Source organism: Micropterus dolomieu, linkage group LG14 (assembly GCF_021292245.1).
Source record: "Micropterus dolomieu isolate WLL.071019.BEF.003 ecotype Adirondacks linkage group LG14, ASM2129224v1, whole genome shotgun sequence".
Classification (NCBI taxonomy): Eukaryota; Metazoa; Chordata; class Actinopteri; order Centrarchiformes; family Centrarchidae; genus Micropterus; species Micropterus dolomieu.
In genome coordinates, this window is record NC_060163.1 from 24,308,907 (window position 1) to 24,319,422 (window position 10,516).

At 40.9% G+C, this 10,516-nt stretch overlaps 1 protein-coding gene across 1 annotated transcript; it reads right to left on the reverse strand.

Moving 5' to 3' along the window:
- Positions 1-501: 501 nt before the first annotated feature.
- On the reverse strand, positions 502-4,048 carry LOC123983546 (proton channel OTOP3-like). Its single transcript, XM_046069800.1, has 7 exons — positions 3,685-4,048; positions 3,457-3,593; positions 2,272-2,330; positions 1,989-2,143; positions 1,238-1,914; positions 1,000-1,137; positions 502-904 (listed from the first exon to the last, which is right to left on the reverse strand). The coding sequence occupies exons 1-7, from the start codon at positions 4,046-4,048 to the stop codon at positions 734-736; spliced, it is 1,701 nt and encodes a 566-aa protein (XP_045925756.1). The 3' UTR covers positions 502-733.
- Positions 4,049-10,516: the final 6,468 nt, after the last annotated feature.

The following is a 10,516-nucleotide window of genomic DNA, read 5'->3' on the forward strand; positions in this document are numbered from 1 at the left end:
TTTTCCCAAAAGTATGTGGACGCCTGAACGCCACACCCAAATGTGTTGGATGAGGGTCAGGTTTCTGTGCAGGACAGATGTTTGAGTCCAAGGGAAACAAAAACTTGCATTTGGTAGGTAAAAGAATTGAAACCTTTGATTTTCCTTTTAGATTAATGTTGCTTATCAGTCTGCTCTCACAATATATACTATTAAAAGTATTACTAATTTAAGAATTGAAGAAAGTTAAGGCGGTAATTTCAACTATTTAAGAGACCCCCTTAAGGACCTCTAGGTCACGTGAAGACGTAAGAGCCAGATCCATTTGCTAATGAAGATCATGAGATGTGGCTGAAAGCACCAGAGAAAACTAATTTGTATACCCTTTGAATTACGTGTTTTGTTACACAGACCCTGGGTCAGGGTCATAAATTACTGAGGCATTTTTATTAATTTTATGGGATGTTTATTTGCTAGTTGTAATTTACCACCATGGAGCCACCATGAAGGGCGGCTGCCATGTCTGCTGAACATATTGACATTTTACACTTTTTGGATTCCAATTTCCGTCGTCCACTAAAGTTCTATCACACCACTGTCTTTGTGCATGTCGCTGGCAGCACACTGTTGTCAAATATTACTGTTGGCTGTTAAAATTTCCTTTAATTGGGATTAAAAATAATTTATAAATGATGGTGTTTTAAAACCAAATATGTCATGTGGTCACATTGTCATGTTGGACCACCACTGCTCGTCATGCAGAGATGAGCAGCTCTATTAAAGCGCCCACGGAGTGCATCCTGTAAAAAACGCTGAGCGGCTGACCCAGGTTTACCAGAATAAACCAAGCAGAGAAGCCAAAAAACTCTTTCCCGATGCCATTTTCAAACTGGGGGTGGATTCCAAACGCAGGGATGATCCACAGCTGCAAGAAGAAGGAACATAAATATATTTAATAAATGCAGAAGCAACAAAGTAATGTAATTTTTCTTTTAAAATCGGCTGATAAGCACACATTACCATGACGTTAGAAAGGACGAGGAAAGCACAGATTTCTTGTATCGCTCTTTTAGTCCAGGATGTTTTCTCATCAACAGCATTTGACTTGTCCAGCATTGAAATATCCATCTTCCTCTCCTCAGCAACCTTTTTCTTAAACTGTGGGGAAATTTGTCATTTGAACAAAACCTTTTTAAAGACTGACTTGTTCAAGTTTACAAAACACGTGTCACATGACATGCAGGTACAGCGTGTTTACCTTGAATATGCTGCTCAGCTGCTTCTCTTTCTTCTTGAGCTTCGGGTGCCTGTGAAGGCCCTCGATGATGAAGATGTTCTGGAGGATGAGCTCCAGCAGGCTGAGGAGGGAGTAGGACAGGTCGAGGTCCCCCAGAGTCCCGCGGCTCTCCAAGGCCAGGGCAGCCACTATGGAGAAGTAGGACAGAGCGAGCTGGCCCAGAGCTGCTGCGACCAGGAGGCTCACATCCAGGCTACGAGTGGGGTTGTGTCCCGCTTCGTTGGCTCTCCTCTCCAGCCTGTATACCACCATCCCAGCCAGGGAGCAGAGAGACATGATGGGCATGACGGCTAAATGGTAGCCGTAAAATATGAGGAAGGCGGTGAGGCGAAGCTGCCGCCGGCTCACCCAAACCTGGTACAGAACAAAGACTGACACTCCTGCTCCGAGGACCAGGGAGCCAAACACAAGGCCATATATGACCCCCCCTTTGTAGACAACACTAAGGGTCAGCTTCTGAGTAACGTGGTGGTGATCTGAACTCATCCTGCGGCCCACGTTCTTCCACATCACATAGATCATGCAGCCCGCCATCAGGTAGAACTCCATGTTGAAGGGATGAAGGATTTCGTAGCCTTTCCTGAAGCCGAGGCAGACTGCAGTCGCATTGCACTGGCAGAAGGTCGTATTGGCAAATCCTGAGGCAGACATGGAGGAATATACTTAGGAAAATATAGGGTTCAAGGCAGGGATGTTCATCCTCATTTACTACCTGCTAAATCAGAGACGTCTGCTTCAGTTGAGTTTGTGTTGCTGGCATCAAGCATGTCTTGTTTTTCTAACTCGATCTCCTCGTGGATGGTATCCTCCGTCACAGCGTTGAGCCAGAGCAGCAGGTCGGTTGCCAGGATCACCATGAGGCCAGACCTGCATCAGAAACAGCATGCAAAAATAAACATTCAAATAAGAATGTAAAGCACCACTAGACCGTTAACCAGTAGAAAATGTATAATACATATGTCTAAAAAGTCAGTAAATTATATAGACTGATGCACCTGGTGATTAACTTGTGTTTATGAATGCAGTCTTTGGAGTGAGACCACAGTAAATAAGCCTGGAAAAGAAAAATAAGCAGTCATTCAATAAGAAAATGTATTACTTAAGTATTTAGGACAGAACAGTAAGAATTTAAATATTCATTTATTAGGATGTTTTTGTGCATAATGCACCCTCTAGTACTAAAAAAAAAGATTGAAATGAAGAAATGTAAATGTTGAGCCAAAGGTAATTTTTTGAATTTTTGGTTTGCATGCAGTAAAAAACAGAAACATTGATCTTACATCTGATAAATCCTTTAAACCTTTATTACAACTTGTCTACCAGCCCTTACAATATAACTAATATGGACTAACACTAACTAATAGCTTTAATAATTTAAGGTTCCCTTAAAGGTCCAGTGTGTAACATTTCTGAGGATCTATCGACAGAAATGCAATATAAGATCCATAACAATGTTTTCAGTGGTGTGTAAAGACCTTACATAATGAACCATTATGTTTTTATTACCTTAGAATAAGGCCATTCCTTGGACGTCGCCATGTTGCATCGTCATGTTTCTACAGTGGCTGAAAACGGACAAACCTTTTGTGCTGTGTGAGCCACCGTAGCTGTCCTACGCTCTTAGAATGGGTAGGGGGCAGTGGTAGACTGAACAGTTGGTTGCAATTCACAACCCTCACCACTAGATGCCACTAAATCTTACACACTGAACCTTTAATCCTTATAATTGTTTTAGGAATTTGAGGCATTGAATTGAACAACTTGATAGATTTAGGAACATTAGGTCAAGTGAGTCAATTCCTTTGACGGATGAAAACTATAAGACGCAGACTTAGAAAACTCAGTGAAAGCTTGTCAGTGGACCTATGAGTTTAGATCATATTGTTGCACAGATGAGTTTAGTTTAAGGGGTGATTACATAGGTCATAAGTGTTGTACTCAGGTTCTGTAAAGATATCAGTTTTAACTAGAACTCTGTAATCTTCTACATTTGGGATGTTGATATGTTATAACTGAGATGGTTCAACGTGAAGTTGGCTAAGGATAAAAATATGTTACTGGGTTTCCACATACATTGGTATTAAAAGGTTCAAGTAACTTTTTTTCTACCATTATGTTTCTTAACATCATTCTTCTTTCTGGTTTTTGCCATTGTTTGTGGCCTCTTTACTTCTCATTACCTGCAGTGCGAGAAAAGGAGCCTCCATGAATGGAGAGAGCACTTCAGCCGCCGGCTGACACTCCATTATACTGACCAAGTACCCAATTCTGCAGATATACAGCAGAAGACTGAATACAGCGAAAAGTATGAGGACCACTGCAGATCAGGAGAGAAAAGAAAAATTTCATTACTCTATCCAAAACAAATCTCTTATATCCCGTCATTATGGTGATACTCAGGTACTTACAGGTGGTGGTGACCCCCCCAGCGTGGTGGTCTTTATGTGGGCAGATTCCAGGCTGTTTCCTGGCCCACAGCAGGTACCACAGCATCCAAACCAAACTGACCCCCATCAGCAGCAGCATGAACACATGGGGCTCCTGGTGCTTCAGGCCCTCTGGGTTGAAAGCCTCTCCGGCCACCAGGGCCGCTCCCAGCAGCACCACATTCAGACCCAGCAGACCAGACATCAGATGATTCCCACTGGGAACAAAAACAAGTCCGGGGTCCATCTCTGGGTCCTGGATCTGAACGTCTAAGCAATTAACTGCTTCATCGCAGGGGGAGTTACAAGAGGAATCCAGCTCTACGGCCTCATGTTCTAAATCCATGTTCAGGTTTATAGTCCTTCTTCACACTAAACACTGTTTAGTATTAGTACTTCTTCTTTTTATCTTTTCCATTCAGTCCGCAGGGTCTCAGAACACACGGGAAATCTAAAAGTTCATGTTGAGACAAGCAGCTGTAAGGTGCTAGTAATCCTCTTCATCTGCCCTCCCACGCTGCTGAGGGAGTGGTCATGATCCAGTAGGCTACATTAATAACGACACAGTTCACGAGTAAAGCAACAGGTATCGTGTTTACTTTTCATGTTGACATTTTATTATCCCCTGCTGAGCCACTTGAACAAAGTTTGCTTCAGGGCCCTAAATGACCTTTACAGAATATTTGTCGTTTTCCAGCCTCTAGTTTAAAGTCTTAAAGTCAGTGACTTTACTTTGAAAGGGTTTATCAGCAGGGCTCTGTGCCATGTAGAGTCACTGGTTGTGTACCGTCTACACCAGGAACTGACTTCTAACCTCCCTCTTATCATCGCAGTGCCTCAAGTAGCAACTAATAGCTCAAAGAAAACTGATAACCTGCTGCAACTGAAAGCATAGTTTCAGTCATAAATGTAGGATCACACAGGTTTTGCATGTTTAAGTGTACTTTTCATCACAGCTTTGCCTTTTATAAACCATGTTGCTTTGTTTCAGGGGGCCATTTGTTTCCATTCATTTCTATATTGTATAAAACTTACCTGAGTTGTGTAATACATGCCAGTGGTCAAAGTTGTATTATTTTTTTTATAATTAATGCAGTGCAGACATTTAAAGGAGACCTATTATGCTTTTCCATATTTAATGACTTTTCTACAATGTTACAGTGCTGGATGTTCATGTTAAACATTGTCAAAGCTTCAATAATGAGATTAAAGTATTTATAAGTAATCCCTGTCAGCCAAAACCTCAGATTTCCTCCTGTTCTGAACGCTCTGTTTTGAACTGCTTTTTCTACCAAGGGCTCCGTTCTATGACATCCGGAGCTACACGGAGCCAGCTCAGCAACAACAACAGCGTGGGGTGAGTTCAATTTAAAAATGTTTTGCACCGATTTGCAACGTTTTCGGATTGAACGACGTTGAATGTTTCCTTGCAACGTTGTGCAACAGTCCGCAACGGTCTTCGAGGTAGCCTATGTTTTCTACCGTTTGGTGGGCGCGTCGCAGGTGTTACCCAATCAGCTGCGATAAATTTGTAAACGCAAAGACGTAAAAAAGGCAGGATAATGCAGGGGTGTTCGAGGCACCACCGTTTCCGTTGAAAAAACCCCAAACGTTTTGCTATATTTTGTCGAACTCACCCCTAGTAACATGCTTCAGGTCTTGGCCAATCAGAAGACAGTGGGTTCTGAGAGGGGAGGCCTTGTGCTACGTTCCAGGCAACTGGGAATTTCCGACCTCCAACTAGAAAAAGTGCCACGGAACGCCACCTGACGTCAAAAATATGTACGAATGATGTCACACAACAATGGCAGCTCCCACAGAAGCACGCATTGTAAATCGTAAACTGTAAACTAAAAGGGAAAGTAAAGTATTAAATTAAAATAATACATACTAGTATCAAAAAGTAAAAATTGTCCTGCATGTAAATTGATGTAGAAATATTTTATCAATGTTTATTAGGTAGCTGGTTACAGGTAATAATCTCTGAAAGTCATCTTCTCTGCCCAACAGTTGTTCAAATGAAAAAAAAAGGCCAGAAATGTGAAAACATTTGGAAATGTAGCTACAACCTTTGCTGACTTTTAAAGATTAACAACTGATGTAGCAAGAAGGATACACGGGTAACAAGTAGGCCTAACGCATATTTATCACTTGTTTTTAATTAAATGTCCATCCTTTTAATTAACACCAAGTGCACTGCTGAGGGTTTAACTGTGCGTCAACTTGCCAAAGAAACATTAGCTTGTCATGATCTGTCATGTTTATTGTTTACATTTGGCATCATGCACCAACATGCGCCTGAAACGCTTTGAGGTCGGAAGTCGTATATTTTAACTTGGGACTTTCCCAGTTCCGACCGGTCTGGAACGCAGCATTAAAGAGACAGGAGCATCTACAGCTTGTTTCAGACAGAGGCTGAAATGAAGGCTTTCCCAAAGAGACCGTATAAGACAGAAAATGATTTTATAAATCATCATCATCAAATATATAAATCATGTAAAGCTGCCATACAGGAGTCACAGAACTACAAAATAGGACTGGAAAAGCAGTATGATAGGTCGCCTTTAAAATCAATTTGGATATTTGAATTGCACTAATTTACAATGTGACACTGACAGAAATGTATGCAAGCAAACTTTCAAGAGTCAAGAGCTAAATGATTTAACAAAGGAAAACAGTCTATATCGATACCACAGCAGGTTAGCAAGAATATTTTGTTTTGGCCTTGTTGGGTCAGACGTGCGACCAGGCTGCGACCAGGCTGGGCCAGTTAAAACTTCACCAGCTTTATAAACTTTGTCAAAAAATACTCCATTAGCTTTCTATTATAGTCAATAAATTTGCAATCAAAAACTTCTGTGAAAACGGTCAAGAGTCAGTGCAAAAGAGTTTATTCCAAAACAGGACACATAAACCTGTACAACATCCCTGCAGGTCGGAGGATGAAGTCCATCCCATGGTCTGCAGACAGTCTTATATATATATCTCTTCTGGGCTGGTTTAGCCCCTCCTTTCCTCCTGATGAACTTCTTTTCCTCTGTTATTGTGTTGTTTTTACCAATTAACACTGTTCCCCAGCTGTCATTTATTACTGTATTGTTGACTTTTTACATCTTTATACTAGTGGATAAGAAGTTCATCATTTACATTTCAACTTCAGTCTCACCGTGTTTTTTAAATGTTACGCATGTTTAATTTGACACACAATTATATTTTTTAAACAATTAATATAAGAATAACATAAGTAAAGTAGCATTTTTCATTAATGCTTGGTTTCTTACAGCAATCTTGATGTTATGCTGGCTGCTTTCTGCTTTCTGCTTATTATCTCTCTGTCGTGTTTTTATCGAGCATCTGATGGTTTTTTGGTCATCCTCTGTCGCTTTTTTGCAAAACAAGAATTCCTTCAGCAAGTTCACTCAAAGCTCACACAGGTCATAAGCAAATTCACCCAAAGCTCACAATCAAACCCCTTAATCAGTAATTAAGCATGTAGTCTTAATATTAGCAGATTAACACATCAGCAGTTCCTCATGTAATCACAACAGTAGAACAAAACATGCACTGTCACAGTGTCGGCAGATCTTGCACACCTGCAGCCTCTCCTATGGTCATAATCTACAGTAGATGACAGTTGGACAAGGCGAACCACCTGCAGCCTCTCCTATGGTCATAATCTACAGTAGATGACAGTTGGACAAGGCGAACCATCTGCAGCCTCTTCCTGCAGTCATTCCTCCCACTCAAGGATCTAACCACAGTGAGCTTGTTTCTGTGTCCATGACTACAGTTCACTACTTATAAGTAAAAACCGAAGCACATCTAGGTAAAAAGAAAATGATTAAGAATGATTAATGATTAATACTAGTAAAATCATTAAAAATTATGATATAAGAATGGTAACTTATTGATTAAAGTAACTGATTAAAGATAATAAAACTGATTAAAATGATCAACAATGAGTATTAATATTGATTAAGGATAATCACTGATGACTGTTTCTTGACTGATGTCTAACTTTTTGTCTGCAGTGCTCCCCCTCTCTGTGTCCTAGGCATGCCCTCTGCTGATCATGCTATTTTAACCAAAAACCTGACTTTGTGGAATAAGCTGGTGTCTCTTGTGCTGCGTGCTATAGACAGGACATTCTTACTGTATTGATGTATGTTTTGTAACACAGTTTTCACTAATTCTGCTTCTACATTTTCCTTTTCTGGTGTTTTTGATGATGCCTTGCTGTGCTCACTCTGCTCCCAGAGCACACGTGCCTGCTTACACGCACACACATGTGCTACTGCCGCTGGGCAGTTAGACACAGAGAGGAACAAACACACTCAGAGTCTCAACACTGCGATCTTAACTTTACACTATAAAATAACCAATGCAGACCACCTTCGCTCTAGCAATTAATGATAACAATTTAGGCTGTAATGTTCTAAAATAATTCTCAACAACCTAAAGATGAGGGAAAATCATCTTTCTGTGCGTTTATGCATGGCTGCAGCTCACTCATCCCCCCGATCTGCAGCAAGGTGGAGGCACAATCAATCAGTGACTGTTTGACAATATAGTAGAGAGTGACTTTGCATATCAAACATGCTTGACGTGATTGTCTAGGCCTAGCAGATTTTACAGTTTTTCTCAATTGTTCACACGTTACTTGAGGCACAAAGACAAACCCCCTGAACCAGGGGGAGCCTTAACACTCAGGCTGCAGTTGAAAAGTAAAAAAAAAAGTTCTTTCCAAACCACTTTTCCTGGACCTCGATGGAAAACATCATGAGGTCAAGGAAAGATGTCAAGAAGAATTTATAAGGAAAAGGCAACGGCGGGGCTGAGAGAATCTGACTGCTCTTAATTATGGCTACGGCGGCGGTTGTTACTGACGTGACCTGCCGTGGTGAAACTACAATGTTCCCGAAGATGGACAAAAAGTGCATCTTTGACACTGCGCACTGTGAGTTCTTGAAAAATAGTAATTCATTACCAAAGTTGCAAAAAGGCACATAGGGTGCCAGTCACCAAAAAAGCTAAATGGTTATCACATTGAGAATGCTTGCTCACACTCACCCTCCTGCCCACCCATATTTATCAGCTTGATCATTGCCTTTATTAAGGAAAGGGTTTCAGCATCTGTGAATGACATCAAATAATCGATGATATTGCAGAAGGCTGGCAATACAATCACCAAAAATAACTAATGCAAACTGAACATATAAAGTTACCCTACACATTTCAACATTATCCTCACTTTGATCATTTCACACTAGTGACATAGCTCGCATATAGTTTCATGGCATAAGAGAGTAAAGGCTTAATAGCCAATGGTAATTTACATAGTGATCAACATCCTTTATCTGTCATGGTTGATGATTTTACAACACTTTATGGGATATTTCAACAGCCCAAAACATAAAAGAAAGAAAACAAACCAAAAGAAACAAGTAAATTGTGAGTGTATTGCAAGGAATTTGCAAAATGTCGTCAATGGATTTTATCTTTTGAGTTTGAGAACGATGCATTTCTTTAAATGTTGCTGCAATAAGGAATTTTGGGACGGCATTATCTTTCCTTTTGTAAAGGATGGTCAGGTGTACCCTATGATAAAGAATAAAAGAAAGGAAGCATTGAGGTTCCTTTCCTTTGCTTTTAGAGAACTCGACCAGCTCTTATCATGGCTGCCATTTCAATACTTACAGGTCACTTCACTCAGTTAGAAACCGTCCTAAGCAAAAAAGACTTTTCGACCGCAGCCTCAGACTGCACTTTGATTGTCCGATGAACAAATGTGCAACATGTGTTGCCTTGTAGACTTCCAAGTGAGGAGTCGGAGTGGGTAGCATGAAATTTAAGATTAGCATTTTGAATGGCAGTGTGCTCCAGGTAAAGATTGTGCCAAATGTAGAGAATAGTATGAAGCGTTTTGGGGTTAACAACAGCAGTCTGAGTGTAAAGCAGCACATGTTCTTGTGTTTTAGCAGAACTGGTTCAGGATGTTTGTACATGAGTGACACATTGTGCTAATTGTGTCTCAAGTACAGAATAATATAGTACTATGTAGGCCTGCTGCTGATATTTTCCAAAACAAGACAAAATGTCTAAAACAAAGCAGTATGGTTTACAAAAGGCAAATCTGTGACGTAAAGTTCACTTGCAGCAGGTTATCAGCTTTGACTGAAGTATCTGCTGCTACTTGAGGCACTGCGATGATAAGCGTGAGGTTATAAGTCAGTTCCTGGTGTAGACGGTACACAACAGTGACACATCGTGGCACAGAGCCCTGCAGATAAACCTTTCAAAGTAAAGTCGCTAAGATTTGAAACTGCAGGCTGCAGATCAAGAAAGATTCAGTAAAGGTCATTCGGGGATCAACATGAAAAGTAAATATGATGCCCATTGCTTTACCTGTGAAAAAATGTGTCGTTCTTAATGTCACCTACCGGATCATGACCACACCTACAGGTGTGTGGGAGAGCAGATCAAGAGGATTACTAGCACCTTTCACAGTCAAACCTTCACATTACGAACTGTATTTCAACTTAAGTGTATTGTGAAACCCTGCGGACTGAATGGAAAAGAGAAATTAAAGGGTGAAATAAATTGTTTTAGAAGGATTAAAAAGGTGAATATGGACTTCCTGTTATTCCCCTTGCAATGAAACAGTTAATAGCTCAGATGATCAGATCCAGGAGCCAGAGATCCGGTGCTTGTTTGAGTTTCCAGTGCATGCTGGTGGGAGTGTGGGCGGACAGGCTTCCAACCCAGAAGGCCTGGTTTAGATGCTGATGTACCTGCTGTGGTCCAGCCCGGCATC